General features: G+C 35.3%; 2 protein-coding genes across 3 annotated transcripts in view; one reads left to right on the top strand and one right to left on the bottom strand.

The window, feature by feature from the left end:
• PNPLA4 (patatin like phospholipase domain containing 4) overlaps positions 1–13,840 on the top strand; it is a 36,964-nt gene extending 23,124 nt beyond the window's left edge. The window contains exon 9 of the mRNA XM_048928576.1: positions 13,760–13,840. Coding sequence (XP_048784533.1) covers positions 13,760–13,768 — 9 coding nt within the window. The 3' untranslated portion in view covers positions 13,769–13,840. The remainder of the gene's footprint in view (positions 1–13,759) is intronic.
• LOC125685528 (uncharacterized) lies at positions 7–21,908 on the bottom strand. Of its 2 annotated transcripts, XM_048928620.1 has the most exons (5): positions 17,050–21,908; positions 15,609–15,794; positions 6,030–6,377; positions 4,754–4,857; positions 7–1,149 (listed from the first exon to the last, which is right to left on the bottom strand). In XM_048928620.1, exons 2-5 carry the CDS (start codon positions 15,703–15,705, stop codon positions 970–972), a joined length of 729 nt encoding a protein of 242 aa, XP_048784577.1. In that variant the 5' UTR covers positions 15,706–15,794; positions 17,050–21,908; the 3' UTR covers positions 7–969. The 2 variants fall into 2 exon arrangements, with proteins under 2 accessions (XP_048784577.1, XP_048784585.1); XM_048928628.1 differs by lacking the exons at positions 15,609–15,794; positions 17,050–21,908 and adding an exon at positions 8,667–8,817.
• Positions 21,909–24,890: the final 2,982 nt, after the last annotated feature.

Raw genomic sequence — 24,890 nt, forward strand, 5'->3', positions numbered from 1 at the left:
CAGTACTTAGCTTGTAATATTTAATCATTTGTGGAAAAAAGAAAAATTCAGTTACTCAAATAGAGTTTGTTAAAGTATTAACTTCTCTCAAGTCACATGTACATAACTATTCCAAGGCACAACTTTCTCTGAGCACTTAATTATCATGCAAATTATGGTAAGCTCTTTCTATGAAGTTTAATTCTATTGTTGCTGTTTACATGGACTCTAAAAGCATCCTAAGTACTTTAAAACAACTTTTAAAGATATTTTTAATCCAAATAGCTTACACTGTGTTAGATATGCCAGAAGGAGAACAACAAAGTCAAGCTCTTCATCAGTAATTATTATGTTTTCTTCAGAAATTGTAACTATTAAAAACATATTCAGTATTTTCATTCTTTTGAGAGAGGCATGTACAAATGTGCATTATACCAGTAGCATAGCTGGCTACACAGCCAAAAGTAGAAGTAGTTGCAGGGATGTATAAATATGAGGGCAGGATAAGGAGCTGGAAATAAGGTCAGGCAGTACATCAGGAGAAACTCCTCTATGACAAAATCTTTTTTTAAAATTTATCTCAGCAACAGACAGGTACTGTAGTACAGAATTTGCTGTTGCTTTGATGAAGCAAAGAAGCTGTCTTAACTCAGATAAAAACAAAATTCTACATGTCCTTGAGTTTGAAATGGAAAAAGAAATATATCAGCATACATGATCAGCTTTCTTGGCATTGAAATATTAATATATTAACAGCTCTATCACTGTTTTTGTGGTAGCTGTGCACTCTAAATATCATTGCATTTGTAGCTGCATAGAGAATTGATTTCATTAGTTTTGAAGTAAATACATGAATAGATGAAAACATCTTGAACAAAGAAGATTCCAAGTTCACAGAATGACTTGTGTGTATGTTTCTTCTGTATCCTGAAGGAGTACACATCATTCACGTGCTCATAGCATTACAGTTACAACTGTGAGGCTTGTTTTTCATATCACTTTCCTCTCAATGTGACTGAAAGTTCTTATTAGTGACATATCTTCATATTCTTGGTTAGACCCATTATTAACAGGTTTGGGTGGCTTCTCATAAATCCATTCACTTGGCAGGGTAGTGCTGCTATCTGTATTTCTTGTATCGTTCTTCCACTTTTTACAGCAGTGATGAATCTGTTGCAATATTCCAAAAAATATATTGTTAAGCTATTAATTTTTTTTTTTTCCACTAGATACCTCATTTTTCAGAGAATATATTCCTTACGTCACTAAGATAGTGATGAGTATTTATTCTGAATTGTTCGTAAGGTTGCATATCACAGTCTCAATAAAACACTGAAGAACCTGCTGGAGGGGAGCTCTGCAGAGAGGGACCTGGGTGTCCTGGTGGATGACAGGTTGGCCATGAGCCAGCAGTGTGCCCTTGTGGCCAAAAAGGCCAATGGCTTACTCGGGTGCATTAAAAAGAGTGTGTCCAGCAGGTCGAGGGAGGTAATCCTCCCCCTCTACTCTGCCCTGGTAAGACCTCATCTGGAGTACTGCGTCCAGTTCTGGGCTCCCCAGTACAAAAAAGACAGGGATCTCTTGGAAAGAGTCCAGCGGAGGGCCACAAAGATGGTGAAGGGCCTGGAGCATCTCCCCTATGAGGAAAGGCTGAGTGAACTGGGTCTGTTCAGCCTTGAGAAAAGGAGACTGAGAGGGGACCTGATCCAGGTCTATAAATATCTAAGGTGTGGGGGGCAGAATGGCGAGGCCAGACTGTTTTCAGTGGTGAGTGGAGACAGGACAAGGGGAAACGGCCAGAAACTGCAGCATAGGAAGTTCCGCACAAATGTGCGCAAGAACTTCTTTACAGTGAGGTGACGGAGCACTGGAACAGGCTGCCCAGGGAGGTGGTGGAGTCTCCTTCTCTGGAGATGTTCAAGACCTGCCTGGATGCCTACCTGTGCGACCTGCTGTAGGGAACCTGCTTTGGCAGGGGGGTTGGACTTGATGATCTCTGGAGGTCCCTTCCAACCCCTACAGTTCTGTGATTTTTACAGGTAGTGGCATAAGGGTAATTCTCACTGTATTCAAGAAGTAGAATGTGAGTCTGACTTTATATCAGTGATTTCATTTAATATTTCTTCAATGCATGGTACTATCTTTTAAGGTGCGTAAAAGCTTTTATTTTATTTAAACAAACAACTTGGTTAGGGTGAAAGAGGTTTGTGTTTTTTTTTTAAATTCGTCCTGTATTCCTATGTGGCTTAAGTGATCATTCTGGAGAGTTGATGGGATAGATATCTTCTTTTGGGGAGAATCCATAACTGACAGCTCTAATGGCTTCCACATAAAATATGTACAATTTTCATGCATGTTACATGGGAATAGCACATTGTTATGCCCTAGTCTTGATTTTGAAGCACAGAAAGAGAGTTTGACAAAAGTGAGGAGAAATACAAGAGAAATTTAAGCTAAGAAAAGACAAGTGTGACTTCTTCCTGAGATAGCAGCTCCTTCCAGAAGGTACCTGAAGTGCTCAGCCAACCCTGACACACCAAATTTAAGTAGTGGCCTAGAAGTGTCAAAAAGCCAAGGGACTTTTGAGTGATCTAGTACCTCTTTCATTATTTCACACTCTGATTTTGACACTATACACATTTTCATGGTATGGCACATTTGTCATTTAGTGAAGAAATGACCTGTAAGAAGTTATAGACTCCCTGACTTCAAAAATGTCAGTGTCTTTCTCTTTAGCTGCTGTGCTGCCTTGACCCTGGCCAGCAGCCAAACACTCATGAAGCTGCTCACTCCCCTCCCCCTCCCCAGCAGGATGGGAAAGGACAAGAAGAACAAAAATGAGAAATCTCCCGGGTCAATGCAAGGGCATTGTTAGGTGAAGGAATGAGGAAGAAAATAAACAACCAAAAAGTCCTAAATGAAGCAAGGGAAATCACTCACCACCTCCCTCCAGCTGACCAATGCAAAGCCAGTCAGAGAGCAATGGTCATCTTTTTAGCCAACAAAAACCCTTTGTTCTTCCTCTACCCCTGATTCTCTTGATGAACACAATGTTATGTGGTGTAACATCCCCTTTGGTCAGCTGTGGCCAGTCATCCTGGTTGTATTCACTCCCAGCCACTTGATCATCCTCAGCCACCAATTTAAGGAAGCAGACTGAGAAATGGAAAATAACTTGATGATGCCATGCAAATGCTGTTCAGTATATTGGTATGCTATCAATACCTTTAACCACAAATCCAAAACATAGCACTGTATAAACTCAATTCTTCATTGAGTTTTTTCAGTGAAAGTCATCCCTGCCAGACCTGGTATATTTTGCTACTACTGATTGTACTCACAGTGACTCATTTTAGGAAAGATTTATTTGGCTGTTTTTGCATATTCAGATGCAGAAGTGCATTTTGACAGACTTTACTGCTATTGTATCTTAGCAAATTTTGTTTGTTTACTGCCTGAATTGTGTGAACATTTCTGATTTTGATGTGGCTTTGAAGTAACAACACTTAACAACTTGTTTCTAAGGAAAACAAATCCCGTACTTTACTTGACCCAGAAGGGCAATCAGATACCATAAGTGTCTGTAGGTCTTGTAACTTGTCAATGGTGCTGAATCTTTTAATAACGAAATCAGCAGAGAGGGAGCTGTTGCTATAACTCTAGTTTCAGTAACACTTAAATGGCCCTTTTAACTGTACAAGCTGAGAACCTGTTAAATTAGTTACCTATTGCCTCTTGGTCCAATTTAGCCTGCATCTCTTAACTTCTAAGGAACTCTAAAATATTGGTTTTTGATGGGAGAGGTTACTGGTGATGAACAAGGAACTTTTTAGGTCTCTTAAGTTACTATCTTATATGTTTGCAATTAAGGACCTTGTAATAATAAGTAGAGCCCATTTTAGTACTGTCCATGCCTTCAGAGACTGAGATTCTAATTTGCATCATGTTTTGGCACAGCTCAGCTTCATTTCCTTCCAAATGGTTTCCTTCACATAAAGTGTATTCCTAAATATGACCAAAATGGAACTATTATTTGAAACCTATCTTTTTAGTTTTTGGATCCATAAGAAGAGGTTGATTAAAATGATATGAGATAGGGAAGAGATCCACAACTAGGAAAGAGAAAAGATTTCTGAAGTATCGTGGGAAGTATAAGAAATCACTCTGGGCTTAGACAATTTTGTATCAAAAAATATTTTCTTCTCTTGGAAAGTATTTTCTAGTTGTCAAAGCTGGCTAAGGAAACGTCAGGTGGGACCCATCCCAACTGGTGGGTGGGAGAAGGCATAAAGCCCTGGCATAACTGTTTGGTGGCTGAAACACGTGTAAAATAACCAGACATTAATGTATGCCTGGTGGAGCACATGAAATTAGGAGCTGGAGCCCAAAAGTATGGAGGAAGCAGGATGTGTTTTGAACTGCAAATCATTTAAGAAATTATTTTTTTCTAAATTATCTTTCATTTCCAGGTGAAAATAAAAACTTGGTAACATTCAGCAGCATCAAGAATAGCTTCTTCAGCAAGCTTTGAAAATGGTAGCTTTTACTTTTCTAAGTATCTCCACTGCCAGAGCTTTCTTTTATGGTCATATCCTCAAATATCCAAATACAGGAGATTCTACCTCTAAATCTTTGGTTAACAGAAAAGAGACAGACTTTTTACTTTGCCATAGCTGCATGACCATCTTTCTTTCATTTACTCATAGTGTCTTTCCATTAAAAGATGCCACCCATCTTTAGGTCTGTAGTATTTATTTCTGAAGTTGTTACTTACACCAAAAGCTATGATAACTGTGGTGACAAAGAGAGTGTATCCGAGAAGAAGGAACCAACACCACCAGGTGGGTTCTGATCTTACACAGTTTTTGCACGTGAAATCTGAAATGAAGAGGAAGAAAATTAAGTATTTGAAAAATTAGGAAGTAGTTGCTTTTCTGATATGATTTAATCTGAAGGATTAGTGAAGATTGACTAGTCAGCACAGTTGTCTTTATCACATTTTATTTCTCTTTTTTTCTGGACTGAAAGGTTATACTTCTCATGAAGGAACTATTGTCTTCTTTCTACTTCAGTGATGAATTTTTTAAACTGCTCTGAGCTAATTGTAAAATGAATAGTAAACAAATTTCACAGGTGATAGATCCAAAAACATCTTTATTATATTGCACATACTTAAGTTATGATAAAAAATATGTTTTGGGTTTTTTTAATAAATAAATTAAACATATGGTATGGTATATAAAATCAGAAGGAATCATTGACAGCTGTTTTTCTTTAGGGATTCAGAAGAACTGCATTGGGAAATTATTATATATAAAGTGAAATCTAGTAACAGAGAGATGCTTTGTAGCCTTTAGCAAGCACTAATCAGATAAGCCTGCAAGTCTACAAGCAAAAAACTTGCCTCCTCCAGAATTATTTACCTCAGTCACTGAGGTAATTGTCCCCTTCAGGATTACAAAAATTGTTTATATAAATTGAGGCTAGGAGAAGAGTTATGAAGTGCTGAAAATAATTTTACAATTATGTGGAGAGAATCTCGTGCTCCTGCATATCCCTACTCTCACACACACTTCATAAAATCACCCACATTTCTTAATTTACTATTAATTTTTCAGAACCTGGAGGTTAAAGAACAGATTGCATACTTCAAAACAATAATGCTGGCACACAAGGACTGAGGAAAACGATGAAAAGTGAATGTCACGGATTTTTATTTTTGTATGGAGCAAAGTCTCAGTAAATGTTTGTGGATAATACTGAGAAAAAAAATATTTCGTGTTCTAAATATATAATGTATATACTAATACAGAAGATTAACCCAAATACTATAATACACAAAATGTTTTATGTATATAATATGTATTGATTATTGAATCAATGTTTTATTGCTCACAGTCAGATTCTCAGATCATGACTGTAGATTGCTTTTTCCCCATCCTTCTTCTCACAGCACTGAGTGGTAGAATAGAAATCAGTAAAACTGATGGAATATTTAACTCACTTTGCATCCATTAATACAATTGCTTTGACTATCAGATACCTCTTACCGTGCACTGTCAGCTTGGTTCCGTTTCCACATTTGCCATGGGTTTTCTGGGTTAGTATCACATCACAGAAATATGAGTTGCTGTCATTCTTGTCAACATTGCTCAGTTTTAAGATAGAGAATCCCCTGAATATGTCCTTGGTAATGTGTACGCGTGGCCTTCCTGCTCCTGAACTTGACCGAAGACTCTGCTGGTTGTCACAGCTGGGGCCCTTCCTCCAGTACACAACTGGCTCCTCATTCTCCTCCTTGGGGTATTCAAAGACACAGAACATCCACACAGTGGAGTTAAGAAGCACACTGGCATCTTCGGGGTATTGCAAAACCAAGAGTTCTGGCCCACTGCTAGCTGTAATTAATAATTAATTATCACATTTATTAAGGAAGGTTAATGTTCTAGTAATATTCTTCTTAGTCCAATACATTGTTATTTAAATATTTGATTGCAACTTGTTTTGTGCAGGAATAATTGCAAACAAGGAAATGAAATTATAGCTAAATGAAGTACAAATAAAAAATGAAATGAATACAGCAGTAAAAAGTTTTGCAGCAATATACTGTATTCTTGTATTAAAAAAAATAGAAGAATATTCAAGTTTACCCACATGCACCACTTCTCATATTTTCTGTACAATGCCAAAAGTTTTGTTTCTATGCCATGTCAATACAAGTCTTGAATTTCCATAATTTTTCAGCTTCATTAATTCTTAACATCATATCTAGGTCCTTTGCTGGTTTTCAATTTTATTTTTTTAAATTCTTTATAAAATTTTATATGAGTACTGTGTGCAAATAAAATAACCATATAGAACTAAAGCAGAAGGATGAGGAAGATTCTGGAAGATCTTCTTTATGGAAGATTCTATCCATAGAATAATGGATATTTTGAGAATGATTTCTTGTATATATCTGTTGTGCAGACAACAATGAGGTAAAGGACTGGAAGTATGCCTGAGCACATCTATTACTGTGCCATGAGCAGGTAAAGTACAAAAAAAAAAAAAAAAAGAACAATCCAACAACAACAAAAAAACACTTATTAGTTAAAGTTAGATTGCAATGAACAGGTATTAAATGGAAAGAATTCTGAAGGTTAAGCTGATAATACATTTAATTACTCCCTCTGCCAGAGGGTTGGAAGATATCTAGTTCCATCCATGTGCTGTGGGCAGGGCTGCCACCCTCCAGATCAGGCTGCCCAGGACCCCATCCAGCCTGACTTTGCATGCTTCCAGGTATAGGACATGCACAGTTTCTCTGAGCATCCAGTGCTTGTTCATCACCCTTATCACAAAATGTTTCTTCAATTAGGACTACCTTCTTTCAGAGTAAAATTGTTTCCCCTTGACCTGTCACAAGAGGCCCCTGGTAAAAAATCATCTTTGTTATAAGCTCTCTTCATGTCTTGAAAGGCCACAATGAGGTTTTCCTGGAGACTTCTCCAGACTAAACAAGCCCACCTCACTCAGCCTTTCTGCAAGAGAAAGGTGCTCCAGCCATCTGATAATCCTCTGGATCCATAAGGATGAACACTGGGAAATTTTTGTAAGTAACAGAATACCCATATCAGATACCCACTTGATACCCATATCAGATCAGCTAGCAGTGACACCTCACAATTTCTAGCAACTTACGTGACTAAACCTTTTCTCCATTTGAATCTCAGCCTAAATTATTCAAAATTTTAACTAGTAGATAACAAGTCTGCTTCAAAGTCAGTTATTTAAACGTTAAATAATCACGTTGAAACTCCAACACTTAACCCTATTCTCCCTTTGTAGTCAGTTAACAGAAATAAGTTAAAGAAAAGCTTGATTTTAATGCCATAATAAAGATTTAAACAGATAAAACAATTTATTTTCTCATCTAATGTAAAAATATCATCTAATGTAAAAATATTTCGCATGTTCAGAGAAATATGTTAAAATTCTGTGAACTGAGTCATTTTCATTCTGAGAAGGTGAAATCAGATTTCCATTATAAATTATGTTATATTTATGGAACTGCTTTGAAATGAAACAATTTGTCATATGCAAATATATATATATATATATATGAATTTTTATACTGAGTATAAAAAAATGGAAAGTAATTACAAAACACAACAAATGTTTTTAAATCAGAAAAAAATAATGTTTTAAAATAGTTGAATACATTTGTTTTATATATTATATTTACTAGAATTTTTATCATTATAAGACATGTAAGAAATATATGTTCAAAAAGAACATGTGTTGTACTTTAAAGGGATTTGATTTTCTGAGATCTGACATGAAACCCATTTTAAAATGTAATTAACCCATAGGAGTACAGGACCTTTCTGAGTACTTTCTTCATTTAAGTATAAAGCAAATATCTTAAAAAATTTCCTGCATCACACTCATAGCAATATTCGAAAACCCAGTGAAAACCATTCTTAGCTTAATCATTAACATCTCATGCATTTTCATCATATCATACAAAAATTTGATACAAATTTTATTTTTGGCACTTTCATCCCTGATTAAATATTAGTATTACCTTTCTTGATTACTTTAGTTTTGAAGAATTCTGGAATAAAAGCTTTTGGTAGGGTTTGTTTTTCTTTTCTTTTTTCTTTTTAGAAAGTTAACAAAACAACAGCAAAAGATCTACTTACCTGCAGTGTTAACAAGATAAGATATCATAAACAATATGCCAATCCTCATCTCTTTTTTTGGGATTGCTAATTGACTGGTTTTAAAATCTCAGATGAGACTCCTAATAGCACAGCTGCAAACACCTAGCTGAAAATTAAAGTTCTCCAAAAAACATGTTTTTAACCTTGTTTCTAGGGGGAGGTTCTTGTGGTTTTACTCACTTATTTCCCTTTCTGCCATTGCACATCCTGGACATTGCAACAGATCAACTTCTAATATTGTAGTTTCAAACTTAACTCTATTGTGACTGTTTTTCCATTCTGAGATTTTACTTCAGACAGCTCAGAGGAGGAGAATTGGTTACGTGTGGTGAGTTTACTCAAAGCTGCCCACCTTAACAAAACATATATATATTGTTAATGGCAGTGATGATGTAATACAGCAAAGTTTTCAATAGACACCTCCCTGTGATGCTCTTAAAGCCCTGTTTATGCCACCAGCACCAGATACATGAATATGACCTTGATCTATCTTTGTAGCTAGAAAAATAACGTACTGCAAAAATATTTCATAATAAAATTTCTCTTTGCTGAAGTGATGCTATGAATGTCTACTAATCACCATGCAGTCCAGCATACATGAACATTAGCTGCCAAAACCCTTACAGTGTAAAAGGCGGCGATGTGGTTTCTGTCCTAACATATACCTTTGCAATTCACTTAAGACCATGAGATCAGCTAACTTCCTTGCAGCTCACATTAAATTTTATCCTGCACCATTACCCCTGGGTTTTATTAAATCTTGGTTTCATCCCTCTCTCCTGCCTACTGATCTGAATGCCTGGATTTGATTAAGGATAACTTCCATGGAAATATCCAGTTTTGACTTTACAGCTTCGAGAAGAAGAGCATCTGCAAATTCAGTGGTTAACTGCTGCAATGACTAATCATTCTCACTCACTATGAAAGACTGTGTCTTCATTTCTATTCTGAACTTCGCATTCAGCATAAAGCTACCTCCTTTTTTTTTTTTCAATTTTCTTTTTTTTTTTTTCTCAAGATGATACTTAAGATTTCTTAAAACCATTTTATGAAGCATTAAAATCAAGTTCCTTCCCTTCTGCTCTTCTGACTTATTTACAGATATAGGACGACTCCTCCACAGTGCTGATACTTAATGATAAGCATATGCTTAAGTCTATTGCTATTTGGTAAAGATGTTCAAAAAGAGAGGGTAGGAGTGATGTGTATGTGGCATAAGCACTTTCATGAAGACAAATGAGAAGACTTTTGTACTTACTGCATAGTATTTATGTGAGTGAAACATCAAGAAAACATGGTGAAAGATTTGAAATAATGAAGAACTTAAATAAGATCAAATCTAAAAATTTTACTTCATGACATACAATAGGAACTATTAAAATGTCTTTGTAAAAAAAATTTACAAGAATTTACTCTCTAGCACTGCAAAGAGATGAATCTTTAAATATTTTATATATTTCCTGAACAGTAAGTAGCTGTCTGGGAAGAATTTTAAGATCTGAAACTTAAAACAAGTTAATAAATGGACAATGACCTTCTATAACCTCCTCCTCTAGAAAGTAGTGTACAACTTTAATATAAACTGGAGGATTGAAGTGTAGACCTTCTCCAAGACCACCTCATGGAGATAAAAATAAGAATCAGCTCTATTAAAATATCGGAGATATAACAACAAATAAGAACAATCACAGTTAGACTGCTGTCAGTCCTGTGTTTTTTCTTATTGCCAGTTTGAGCTATAATGTCAGGGAACATATAAATTTATCTAAAAATATCTTTTTAATTATCTGCAGAAATGATGATTAGTTTTAGGACTATAATAGAGACAATACATTTTTAAAAGGCCTAGATTCCAGCTGATTGATTATTGTCCTACAGGACTAGAAAAATATGAATGGATTTATCTAGTAGGCTGTAGCTTCTCTGTCAGCAGTGTCATTTTCACTATGTTAAATGGGAGAATTAAGAGTGTAACTGCATGTCTGTGTCATGGCTCTATGGTTGTAGTATGGAGGAGTGGCATATTCTAAATGGAAAACAAATACGCAATCTGTTTTAAAAATTTATAATGGCATCACAAAGAGATGAGAAAATAAATTTTGTGCCAATTTCTACTGAAGCAATGAAAATAGATAACAACATGTGGGCAGAAGTAAACAATTTCAAAGAGTAATGGCTTTTCACCAATCCCTATTTGGAAGTATTTATCTTTGAAAAGCAATCAAGCATTTTATGAATGTCTATAAAAATGCAGATGAATATAGCTGTTTGGAAAGAAAAACTTATGCCTTGTAATTCAACTATTACTCCAAAGTAGCTACTGTACAATATACAGCTGCTTAAAGCAAGCATCTCCTTAGCATGCCTTAAACAAATAGGGTAACTTGCATTTAGTTTACAGTTTATCATTTAGTCTTATTCAGCATAAACTTCATCTACAAACATTATAGAAAACTTCCTAATGGTAAGTGTAGCAGAGCAGATCCTCTGGGGAGATGGCGGACCTCCAGATAAGATGGGACAGACCTGTATCCAGATCAACATGAGAATAGTGCATATGACTTCAGGATTTCTCTGTGTTTTCTGATCAGTTGTACAAGATAGGAGAGGACAAGCACAAAGAAACAGGCAGAGGCTACTTTAAGTCCAATGACTCCTGAAAGCCTGAGAGAAAATCTGCAGTTTGCCCAAATAGTGGAAGATACGTAAACTCCTGCTGGGTTTCTGCATAGAAAAGCATTGTTTAGCCTATTAGAAAGTTAAAGACAATGCAGGATCCCTTCTAGTAGTTACCAGAATAAAACAGGAGCAAAAATGAAATTCACACTAAAAGCAAATACTTTAATGGCACTCCACAGTCACAATTAGGAGAGAAATATGGAAAGAGTATTTAGGCTCATTTGACCAAAACTACTAGCTTAGGTTAATTATTTAACTGTTCCTAATTCTTATAGCCAAAAAAGAAAAATGCAACTATATTTTCCTTTCAGAATATTTTCACATATCTCTTTATTAACCACTATGTGTTGAAAAAGTTATTAATCTTTTTGGTTGGACTTGGCGACAAAATTTTCTGCACAGTTCCTCTTAATAAGAATGTATGGATGAAATTGACAACAGTGTATATCAGTAGTGGATCTGCAGCTTGCAAGTTGAATTTAGAGCCAGTTGTGTATGAAGTCAGCTAATCTCAGACTATAATATAATATGTTTCTAATAAATAAAAAGCTAAAGACTTTTATAACACAGGTCATCAGGGGAAGATAGCTATATTAAACTTTTGGATTAATCTGAATAGTTGGAGATCAGGAATTTGAGACTTTCCATGTATAGGAATGTGGAACCTGCTAGTACTTTCCTGTTCTCCTGGGTGTGTCCATATACAGAGATGGTTTTAACTTCGCAATGAAATGTTCTTTCAAATTCTGGAGGGTTCTATATTCTTAATGTATGAGTGGAAAAATCTTGAGACTGTTTGACCTGACAGTATAAGCAAAGGAGGCATGGCTAGATTATCCATTCAAGTCTATAGGATATTTCTTTTGATCTGCTGAGGGGAGTCTACAGTATATAAGACTTATTCTTCCTGGGATTTCTTTTCTTGAATTTTGCATGGAGAGATCCAAATATGAGTTAAACGCTTAACAAACAACCCAAGCAGGATAGTAACATTGCATTCTGGCAGGCTTCATGCAACTTTACCTAATATATCAAAATACTTTTGCCAAAGTCAATACAGAAGCTCAGTGTTCTGGTCCTGGATATACCCAAATGTGAAAAATCCATAGTTTCTCTAATCACGTATGTACTTTTGAGATTTAGCTATAACTTCATACCACTCCTTCACACATGTTCAGAGTCTTAATGCGCATGACCAGGTCTCAACCAATTAAAAAAAAATGCTATAATAAAATATTTTTTTTCCTGATACTGTACAGAGCTTGCATAAGAAATGGAAAGCTGCAAATCTTCCTCATCGTAGCAAGGTAGAATTCTGCATTTCAGAAAGCAACACAGTGTGCAGTATAAATCAAGCTATTATAGAGTTAAAACATCTCTTGGCTCTTCATGTTCACCTCTCTCTCCACATTTCCTTTTCTCGCTTCTCCATTGAACACTGAACAATTTTATCCTGTATAGATCAATATTGCAACTTTAAAATCACAGCTATCTAAAGGCAGCTACTGCAAAGAAAAAACCTTTGTGATTTTCCTATTCCCACTGAGAAATCAGTTCAGTGATGAAGCCACAGATTTTTACACAGATCTTGGTTTATAAGCTGTAAACTTCACAAACCTGTGGGGGAGGATGTAAGTCTGAAATATAATTGTACCTTGAAGAACAACTAGTTGCTCTGGTACTTATATCAGTGATGCTGGACTAGTGTTGAACAAGACGATCTCTTCAACCTGGAGAGCATGATGCTGATGCCTTTAAAATCCCATTTACTTTCTTTACTGTAATATATATTTTACTGACACATCAAGCAATGAACTTCTATCTCTACAGAAACTATATTTCACGCATAGGAATAGAAAACTCGAGGAAAGGAAGAGTAAGGAAATATTAAACAGGGAATAAACAGAGAAGAAAGAAGAAAACTTCCTAAAGATAAGTGTAAAACCACTGACTCACATATATTCAACGTCTTTAGATAAGTGGTACAGAGCCTACCGCTCCCAGACAGGATGCTTCTTGTGAGCATGTTTGGTTGGTTTTTTTGTTTGTTTGTTTTGTTTTTGACACTTGCACAAATGAAACTATCTGATGAGGCTTGTTTACTGTAAGAGACTGAAGGCTTCAATTCCTTACAACAGTACTGTAATCAGCAACAAAAAATTGTAAAATTAATAACATTTGGATACTTTATTTTGACTTATCTGTAAACTAGTAAGCTGTATTGTCGTTAATTATACACTATTTTATGAAGATCCAAAAATGTAATTTCAACAGTTGAATATATATCCACTTTTTTTTTTCCCTTTTCCTCCCCCTTGGGGCTTCTTGACTCCTTGTAATTCACATAATTGTTTTCTTTTTTTTTTTTTGTCTGCTTGTTTCCCTCTTTCCAGATATCATGAGGAAATGAAGAAGAAAACTGACTAGTTTTTTGACAAGCTAGAGTTCCAGATTCCACTCTTAAAAGTGAAAAGTGAGTATTTAAAATAATTACATAAATGAGTGTCCTGGGGGCACAGTAAAACTTCAGCGTAAAACTTCAGATATCTGTACGTATATCCAGAAGCTGGAGCTTATAACAATAACTTTCTGTTAATTCCTTTGAGGAAGATTAAAAATCGAGGAGAAAAAAAAAAGCTTTAATGTTGGAGAATAAAGTTAACTCATAATTGGATTATATTAGCAGTGTGATTCATGAAAGTTTGTGCTACCACAGTCAGACTTTATCTTTTTCCCTTAATAAATACTATGAAGATTTTCCAGTGCCGGCAATCTTCCACCGTCATCTAACATACAGTACCCTCTTGAAAGTAAGGACCTGAAAATTAATATGGCTTTCTTATGAACACAGCATATGCTCAGGAAAAACCACAGGTGTTAATAATAAAGCAACTAAATTACTGTCTTCTATCCCTGTGGAGAAGCCAGTAGCAATCTGGGAAACAAACAATCAAACAGAAGGTAATTCAGATTCTTACACGTGAGATAAAACTTTAAAATAGTTGGGTCTTATATTAAACAGAAAACATTTTATGTGTTATACTGTGAAATAAACAGTGAAAATGCTTTACCAGCAGTGATTGGAGAGATAAAACTCACTCTTTTTACTTTGCTTCCTTATTTTTTTAAGGTTAGAAGAAAAGACGTGAAAAATATCTAAACATAATGCTTTTTAGTGTTTGTCTACTGAGGTGGTTTTTTTTTTTTTTTTCTTTTAACATTAAAAGGGAAGTGAGAAAACGTAAAACGTAAATACTAAGAACAGATGATTTGTTGGAAGTGATACCCTGAGATCTGCGAGGAAACATTTTTGCTGGCCAGTATAAACATTTAACATTACATTTAAACCACTTCTGAAAACACAAGACTTCTTGCATTGCATAAAATATTACCTTTTATAAAATCGTTTTAATCTGTTTTGATTGTGGTGAAAGTTTACCTTTCTTTAGCACAATTCCTTTTCACTCTCTTAAATTTCCTGTTTGAAATAAACAGTTTTCATGCGAGTTAATCCTCAGTGAGTTAAAAAGTATTTAGGCTTAATTTTCCCAGTCTACCACAGTGCAATAGGGACAAAACTTAAAAACAAGACCCAAAAGGAGAGTTTTTCAAAACCCTTCTGAGTTTATTCAGGTAATAAACGGCAGTAGAAATGCAAAAGTCCTGGCTTGGCTAATTCTTTTCAAACACTTCACTAGCTTTCTAATCTAAGACTCTTTCTGCGTAAAATAATCCCTTTAAGGGCCCAGGCAATCTGGGAGCAATCTAGTCCAATGTGGCTGAGTTCAGCAGAAGCACCCACTGCAACTTTCATTCACAAACACAATCAGCAAAATGGAAGTTACTGCGACCCATGCATCTAGCAACAGCCAGTTGCTAGAGCATCTTCAGATGGAAAGAGGGACTGGAGTTTCGTTATGAATGTGTAATGGAAGAAGCCTCATGCACAACTGCCCACTCTGGCAAGCCTAAAACTATTTGAATCAATAAAAATACAAATGTTTCTTCTCTCCATAAAATTCACAGCATTACTAACCATTCTGAAGAGCATTTATTGGTTATCTACTAGTTTTAAGCACAATACTAAGCAAAAAGGAAACCTTTCCACTTTTCTCCATCATGTAATGTTTCAGAGCACCAGAATGCAGAAAGCTCAATTCTCTATCACATGATCTTTTTTTGGTATATAGAAGGGAAACTGTTTCAGAGTCATATTTGATACAGCCTTTGAGGCAGGCACACCAGAGTCTTGAAGGGTAACGATGAATGGAAAATGTGATGTGCTGATTGTATTTATCTCTCTTGCAGGATCTCTCTTCTGTCTGTGATGAGCACACATATGTTTTCCATCAACAGATAATTGCTGGTAGCATCAACATCTTTGTGCTTCAGAAACTGAGGCAAAGATACTTCTGATGATTATAAATCCTGATATTGAAAAGGAAAATTGGGAATTATTCAAATTTTCTGTAACAATATTTAGTAATGAAAGGTGGCTGATAAATTCATCGTCAATAATTTATCATGCAAGGGGTGAGTGGTTAAACTAAGAAAGATGAAAGTAGATAATGCTTTCATTTATTTTTCCCTCCCCTCTTCCCTTTTTCAGGTTTCAATTTCATTTTGTGCTTTGCATGGGATGCTTGTTTCCTGTTTGAAACATTTGTAAAATTGTAAGAGAAAAATCTTTTCTCATCTTTTGAAGTTTTCATTTTAATGGTGTCCAAAGCTCATGGGTAGCCTCTGCTGGAACAAAGTTGTATATGTAGTTGAGGGAAACCAAGCTAAGTCTGTATTCTAGCAGACCTGTTACTATCATCTAGTCTACCTTCCATGTGAATTGGAAATTATAGATTTTATTTATTTATTTTGTGGGATGGGAGGAAACTGTTAAGTTAGCAAATATAAGACCAGGAAGTTTAAAACTGTTAACACTACACTTAAATTGTAATGCGTATGGTCCCAAAAGTGTTTGAAGAGAAAAGAAGAGAAAAAGAAGGAAAGAGAGAGAGGGAGAAATGAGGCAAGTGTAAAATGTATTATGGATGATGGAGAACTGACAGATCATTTTGAAATTGCTAGAATCAACTACTGAAGAATGTAACAAGTTCAATTTCACCTCTGTGTCAAAAGTCTGTACAGTGTATTAAGGGAAAACAATGTTTTAAGCTTTTTAATCTTTCCATTTTCTCTTCTGTGATGAAACTGGAAAAGTGTTTAACTTTTCAAATATTGTTAAGTATGCAGTTATGTTTTTCATTATAGATATGTGAAATTTAACTCTGAGAGCTAGAAAGATGAGGTTAAATGGTTAAGATTTGATTCATGTTAAGAGAATCTTCTTCTCAGTGCAAGGTATTGATGTCAGGCTGACCAAGGAAAATTTTCTGAGGATGATTTTCTAAAGCAGGTCAGCAGGTGGTAAATATTTCCAAAATGCTATCTTTTGACAAAATTTTCACTAGCCATGATTTCAGTTCAACCCAATATCCACTGTCCATTACTTATCTTAGAGTAATGCTATTGTCATTAATTATAAACAATTACGTTTTACTACTTTTTCATTGCAGTATTTCTTTGGATCATGTACAATCAGTGAGCGTACAATCAATAGGTATACACAGGTTAGGCTTAGTAAGATTATCTCAGTGGAAAAATAATCAAAATAAATGGAAATACTCACAGATGTTGTAAGCTCACAGTAAAACTCCACAAGGAGCAATCTCCAGAAAGAGATCCTTCCTTGGTGGCAATCAGCACTTAATTGGGTCTAGGAGAGGTGGAGCCAGGCTCCACTCCTTCTGGTAGCACAGATGAATTGCCTTCACCTGTGCTCCTGTGGCTGACTCATTGCTTGCCTCGGGTGGTCAATCAGAGATTCAGGCCGTGAACAATAGTTCCCATACAGATCATCACTGCAACAACCCCAATGTTTTCTAGTACTGTCTGTTATAACCTTATTCAGTTAACAGTCCGCCCCCAGCTATTGTTTTATTACTAGTAGCAGTTGAGATATGAGAGGTACATAGATCCCCATGGTAACAACTTTAAACAGAAAGTAAACAGACATGTCCCTGAAATCCTCAAAAGAAACACCTTTCTAACCAAGGAAACCACATGGCCTCCATGTGGCCCTAAATGAGTAAGTATTCCTTTGAACCTCTAAATAGACTATCTGTTTTTAGAGTTGGCAGGATAGGTTTACTTAAAAAGACACCAAAGATTTATCTTTCCTTAAGATGAAGTATTGGTTTTGTGGCTACTTCATCATAACAGGCTCTGTCACAAAATCTTGCATTGTCTTGTGTGGCAGAATATTGTTACAAAGGGAACTGTGTTATATTTCCTAACATCAATATATTGTCTGAACTTTATCTAAAAGACTTTTTATCAGTGAAGACATTCTGGTAATAAACTGTAACATTTTGTGGCAACAGCCATAGCAAATTCTTGCACAAGTTTACCCTTGGCAGAAAGAAGTGTTTCAGGCACAGGTTCCCTCTAAGCTCTCCACATCCTTGTACTTACACTGCATCATTTATAACAGTTGCTGTGAGAATACTGTATGCTCTGCCAATTGTCTCTAAGTGAGATTCTGATTCTGGAGAAGCTACAATAAGATGTTATCACGTTGGCTTAATGTAGAGGTTAAGCCAAGTTTGTGAGTCTTTATAGAGAAGACTGAATCAAGTTTTCTTGCTCACTGCTGAAACTTTCGCTGTGTTCAGGCCTACTGCTCTTTCTGACTTTTTTCAGATGCGTGATCAAAACCAAATGTGCCACTCTCACAAAGAGCCAAAAAACCCTGGTAGAAATACTGCTGCCTGCTGCTGGCTATTGAAGATCCCTTACTGCAATATCATTTTTGATGGAAGAAGTTGCTCCTCTGTCACTTCTCAAGAGCAGCTACCAGCAGTCTTTCTCCTTAGTGCTTCTGACATCTCTAGACCTAGTTGTGATGCTGTAGATAATCTCAGCTCAGGGTAGAGATCAGAGAAGCTTAATGCCAGGAAAGGAAATGCTCCTTGGGAGCTGCTCACTGAGAAGCTCTGAATGCTCACACTCAGTTCATGTGTGTCACAGAAAATACCAGAGTGTGCAGACACCCAGAGCAACACCAAAAAAGTGCCAAGGAAAAAAGAGTTATGAGTACTTGGAGTTGAAACATAAGTCTTGCTCGAATACTACCAGTATTTTTAAGTAGAAGAAGTACAGCAACCATTATGAGTTGCCTTGTAATTTGTGACACCTCTGATGTTGAGATCCAGGACTAATTTTCTGTTTAGATTTCCTTCCCTGTACTATGAAATTACCCATTGGAAGTATTTGGGAAATAGCATAATATGCCCATAAATACCTTTGGATAAAAGTCTGTCATTTAATTGTGTTCTCTGCTATTGTTTAAGGAGAGATTTCTGGAAGAATCTCTCATGGCTGGTAATATGAGAATTTACAAGAAAAGGCATGTGATAAGCAGGCTATTGTGCTGAACATCTTCTCTATTCATAGAATCATAGAAAGACTTAGCTTGGAAGGGACCTTAAAGTTTACCTATTTCCAATCCCCTGCCATGAATACGGCCGCCCCCCACCAGCTCAGCTGCCCAGAGCCCCATCAAACATGGCCTTGATCACCTCCAGGGATGGGGCACCACAGCTTCCCTAGGCAGCTGTGCCAGCATCTCACCACCCTCTGATTAAAAATTTCTTCCAAACATCTCACCTAAATATCCCTTTTTTTAAGTTTAAAACCATTCCCCCATTGTTCCTGTCTGTTTCTCTCCTTCTTATAAGCTCCCCTCAAATACCAGATGGCTGCTAATTCCCCAGAATCTTCTCTTCCCCAAGCTAAATAGACCCAATTCCCTCAACCTTTGCATAGGAGAGGTGCTCCAGCCCTCTGAGTTTCTTTGTGGCCCTAATGTTGTGAGAACGTTCAGTGAGTATTTTTTCCCCTTACTGGTCTATTATTCATCTATTTTCTTTCTCTATTTTCATGCTTTCATCTCAGAATTCATATTTGCCATTTATTCATTAGACACATTACAGAACAAACCTAATCTATCACTTATTAGATGTGCATTGTATAAAAAATAGATACTTGCCACCTTTCTAGACTCCTACAATGTTTACAAAGCAGAAGCTTTTGCTTAAACTTTCTGCATGCTATAGATCTAACTAAATTAACACACATGCATTTCTTGATCTAGTTAATCCTTCTGGACACAAGATAGTCACTGCAGAATTAATGAAAAACGAGTTTACTTTTTGAGCAGTGAGAATGGAATTATACACTTTTCCTTTCTCTAGTTTACAATGTGCTATCTTAAAGTTTTGTGAGGTTTGTCTTTTGAATGATGACCTTTAAAGCCCGAATGTTTCTCTAATGCATTTATTTACTTTCAATTTAATTTCATAGAAATATTGAAGAACACTGATAACAAAATTGATATTAAAGTATGTGTATCAACTGGAACCTTAAGATCAAAGTTCAGAGCCTATTCATTACATACTTCAGTATTTTAATATAACTTGGTATTTTAAATTATCTCACAGAACTAACAAGTGAATCTCCATACAAAAGCAATTAAAGTGATTCTCAAGAATCATGAGGCTTTTTATCTTTTGTATCTTGTTTTTGGCTGCAATTTGAATTTACTTTTCTGTCTTAAGGAAAATCTGTTCTTGCATCTACAGACTCTCAAGGAACTTCCTATAATATTGGCTGGTGTTTAAAAAAAAAAATCAAAACAACAGTAACAATTTAAAAAAAGGAATATTTAAATAAGTTTCAGAAATAAGATATTAAAAAACCATATTGCACCCTTTTTGAACTGGGAACACATTTTCTTTTTGACTCATTTTATTCTTCATATCTATACGGATACAGGCTTGGATTTAAATTTACGTATTTATATTTATGTTGTAAAAGTTCCATGCTATTGAAAAAAAAAAAATCTATTCTACCTGTATTCTATCTTTATTTTTTCTTGAATTGCATGTTTTTTCTCCTTGGTTGGTTCCTCAAGCAATGTTCAATTATTCTACAGAGATTGTTCCATAGGAAGTCTTGAACGAGTGGTGTTAGCAAGCATGAATACAGAATACGTGCAGAATTTAAGAGATAGACTATGATTCCTAGTTAATTTTCACCTGATAATTTTTAGTGTCTTTTTTCACATCCTGTTTTATGAAATATAAAGAAATGTATCTACTAGTATAAAATATTGTATGTATAAGATACATATGTGCGACCGAGAAAAGGAGCAAGTATTTTTGTTAAAAAAAACAAACAAACAAAAAAAACATTTGTTTATTGTACCTTTAGTAACAATTTCCATGGCTTTGGAAAATATCATATTTGCACATATGGTAACTGTTTTTTTGTTGTTTGTTGTTGTTCACTACAATTAAGTGAATCCAAAACTATTACACGAGCATCAGTTTTGTTCACCAATTAAATGCCTTTCACAATATTTTCCCCACAGCTTCATTCTATTTATCAAGTGCTGATGTACTTTCTATGCATCTAAAAGGTGAACATCTGTTTGTATGAAGGAGTTCCATTAGACCATAATAATCTCCGGTTAATTGCACAGCAAATATTTATTTCTCACACATCAAATTAATGAAACAGTGAGAGAATAATCACATCAGCTTGGCAAACAGCATCTACAAAGCTATCTAAGACGCCCAAGACAGTCTTGGCAGAAATCCTACATTTAGAAGAATTGTGTACCTTTGAGAATACTACCATCATTTAATTACCAGATGATGGTGTTTTTTGGGTTTGTTTTCTGTTGTTTTCTGGGGTTTTTGATTTATTTATTTATTTTTTAACATGGGAGGAATACTGTTAAAACTTTTAAAATAATAATAATAATAATCTGAGTATTCTAACATTGAACAGTCATTATTTTCAAGCTACAGCAAAACTCATTTAAAATAAGATTTGTCCACTTCAGTCACTCTACAGCAATGTCTGTAACATTCTTAACAGCAGTGTGGATACTTTTCATGTGACTACAGCAACTCCTAACATATTTTGGTATTCTACTCTCAGCAGGCTGTGCTGGTATTCTCTATGCTATATAGTTAGTAAAACCAATGACACTATATGCAACTGACAAAGGTCAATGATGCATAGCAGAATAAAGGTTTTTTTGAGGGAGTGGTAATCCAAACTATCTCTGACTATTCTGTTTTATGTCTTTGCTATAAAATTCATACCATTTTTCTTAATATAAATTCTGAGAGACTCATAAATATTTATTTTGTTTGTGCAAGGTTTTCTTTTTATACCACATTCTTTTTCTGAAGCTTATTCAAAAGTAGATGCATGGTATTTCTATCAAATATAAGGGCTCTTAGACTGTGCATAGAAACTCAATTTTAATAACTAGAAAGAGTGTTCATTTTTCTTGAAGTTAATTGAATTTGATACCAACTACCTGGATTTACAAACCCTACTTTTTATGAAACTGAGATGAAAAGACTGACACGTGCTTTGTTTCCATTTTTTTTCTCCCCCCCTCTTTTTTTTTTTTTTTTTTTCTCTACCTTGAAAGTATTCAAGTCTCAATAAGAAAGTTGCTCTGAAAGTAATGCTTTCTATGTTATTATGTTGGCCCACAACATCAGAGGCAGATGTTGACAATATGGTAGTAGAGATTGAACCTCTGCCTAATATCCCATTACATTTTGTTGCTGTGTGACAGATAGCAACAGAGGGACAGTCTGACAGAAAGGTGTCTGACATGGAAGTGTGAATGAAGCAAAGGTATTGAATTTAATTACTCCAGGTAGAAAAAAATGCACCCGTTGAAATTCATCAATGCATGCTGAACGCTTATGGAGACCAAACAGTGGATATGAGCAGGTTGTGCATTTCAGCAGTGGTGACTGCAATGTTCCAGATGGCCATGCAGTTTTCAAGCACAACATTCAGGCTTGTGTTTATCACTGGTAAGAAAAATAGTGTTATTATGATCTTAATATCTGTTGTAGCTTCCATTGAAATAAACAGAAGGTTCGGAATGACCTACATGAATGCCAAGAAGTATTCACTTTTTATGTAAATTGTGTTCATGAAAGTGGACAATTTGTCTTAATTTCTCCCTGGCTCTATAGAAAAAATGTCATAGGTTAAACTTAAAGAATTGCTTATAATAAATAAATAAATAAACCCTAAGAAGAAAAAGGTTTGTAAGATCCATGGGTGCAAACTGTACTTCTGAAATTTTGATGATTTTGATGTCTATTGAAAATTGATCAGTTACCACCTTAAAGTCTTGTGATTTGGAAGGACTTGGATTAGTTAATACTTCAGCTTTCATTTTCATGTGTGACCTAGATTAGAAAAGAGGACTAGCCACAATATATTATTTTAGTCAAATTTAAATATAACAATCTGATTTCTTACTCTTGCGCCAAGTCTTTTTTGATTTGCCCTCAGGAACAAATGTTCCTTATTTAAACCCAAAACATTTTTGTATTCTAACAAATTAGTGCACAGATTTGATTAAACAAACGATGCAAAAAGAAGCTTTAAAAATAAATCTTCCTATATTCTTAAATATGTACATATATACAGAAAGACATACAGTACATAATTATCTTACTGCTGACATGCTGTTAAATTCCAGAGACATAGTGTGAAACTCTACATCTGAAAACTCTTGTTTCTTGAATTCTTCTTGACTGTGCTGTTAGTCGTCAAATATCCTTATGTTTTGGAAACAATGAATATTATCAGGAAAAAGAGAAAAACACCTCAGCAACTGTATACCAGTATATTTTTGGTATATGCATTACTGCAGAACAGGACAGAGAATTATGGCATGAAATTTTCATTTAATTTATCTAGGAGATGCTATACTTTGTTTTTACCAAGGATTAAAGAGACCATCCCAAACTCTTACAGCATAAAACCTTGTTATTATTGCACCATCAAATACTGTAGAGTTAAAGAACATTGCAGTAGCATTAAAAGCTTGGTAACATTCAGAAAATGCCTGGCTAAACAAAAAGTTCTTGCTTCCCTCTCCATTTCTCTCTCTTCCTCTTTCCTGCTCCCATGTATTATCTATGTTGTCTGTTGTTATGTATGCATATTTTTTAGAGCTGATGACCTGATCTAAATCACATACACAGAGAAAAAGCAAGCAGAGAACAATAATAACAGCATTAAATAAAAACAGTGACTTGCCATATCAATTTAAAGTGAATTTTAATATTCTTATTGTAAGAAATTGTTCATAGGGATAACAAAAAACAATAGACTAATATAGAAACACTGTTAGTTTGCTTCATATATGTTAGAAGTCTCAACGCTGTGAAATTGAAAGCAGAAAATTCTGAACTGGTTGTCATTTCAACCATATTGCAGTATTAGTGTGTTTGTTAAGTCATGAATATGGAAGATCAGAGAAACAGAGTGAGGGAGAGGGAGAGGGAAATGGACATGTTTCCAATGTGAAGGAGATGGAGAGCTTCTGCCCAGAAAATGATTTCTGTCTCCAGTTCTGATTACAACAGACTCATCTTCCTGCCTAAATCTTTGAAGCTGGCTGGAGAGACTGGGATTCCCTGTTGCCACTGAAAGCCTTAACTAGGTATCTGAGCCACAGGAAAAATGTGTACAAAAAGAAACATTGGACAGGAGGCAGCAGACTTGTGAATGGCTTCAATCAGAGGAGAATTTCCACCAGGTAGATTCTGTTGTCCTGTTGCGTTTCAAAAGAAGACATTTGAGTGGTATTTTTCAAACCACTTGACTGGCATAGAACTTTCCTTACTTTTTTTGTGGATGGAAGAGCAGCCAAGTTACCTGAATGCATCAGTCTTACCACCTAAATATATCGATAGAAATCTCATAAATTGTTTTGCAAAATCCTGCCTTCTTCAGAGCTTTTAGTTTGAAGTGCTCCTTAGCAACTGCCATTCAGCAGAGCTAAATCTTTCATTGTATAAATAATACACTATCACAGAACGACAGGAAGATAAATCTCCCAAGTTTTTGTCTCAAAACTTGAACAAGCTTCACATCATTATTTAACTAAATCTATACCCCTACAATTCCATCTTAGTCACTGAAAGGTTTTTATCACTTTGTTTAACTAAAGATGTCACTAGGATTTTAACTTGTCAGTGCAAAAGGTAATGGCATAATGAAAATCTATCAGTTATTGTTGTGTTTCAGCCACTCTTGGTCACACAGTGTCTTAAATTCAAATGCAGGTCTTTTACAGTCAGAGTTGCCTTATCACACTCTAATCCCTAAAGTCCAGTCAAGTCTTAAGCAGCATGCTTGCACAGATTTCATTTTTAAGTGGCACAGAGAAAAACACAACTATTATTCTAATCTCCTACAGATATTCCAAATCTAAAATGAAACTTCTACCTATTCTGAGGCACAGGATATCTTATTTTCTGTTACTAGGTTGATACTGAATGCAAACTTATCTGTTCACCTATAAAGTTTACACTGTATAGAATGATACTTTTTTTTTCTTTTCTTTTTTGT

Source organism: Lagopus muta, chromosome 1 (assembly GCF_023343835.1).
Source record: "Lagopus muta isolate bLagMut1 chromosome 1, bLagMut1 primary, whole genome shotgun sequence".
Lineage (NCBI taxonomy): Eukaryota > Metazoa > Chordata > Aves > Galliformes > Phasianidae > Lagopus > Lagopus muta.

Coding starts and splice junctions, on each gene's coding strand:
- LOC125685528 (XM_048928620.1), bottom strand. CDS start 15,705: ATGTGTGCTCATCACAGACAGAAGAGAGATCCTGCAAGAGAGATAAAT. Junction 4,858..6,029: donor AACCAAGCTGACAGTGCACG/GTAAGAGGTATC, acceptor TCTTCATTTCAG/ATTTCACGTGCAAAAACTGT. Junction 1,150..4,753: donor CAGTTATCATAGCTTTTGGT/GTAAGTAACAAC, acceptor ATATTGCAACAG/ATTCATCACTGCTGTAAAAA.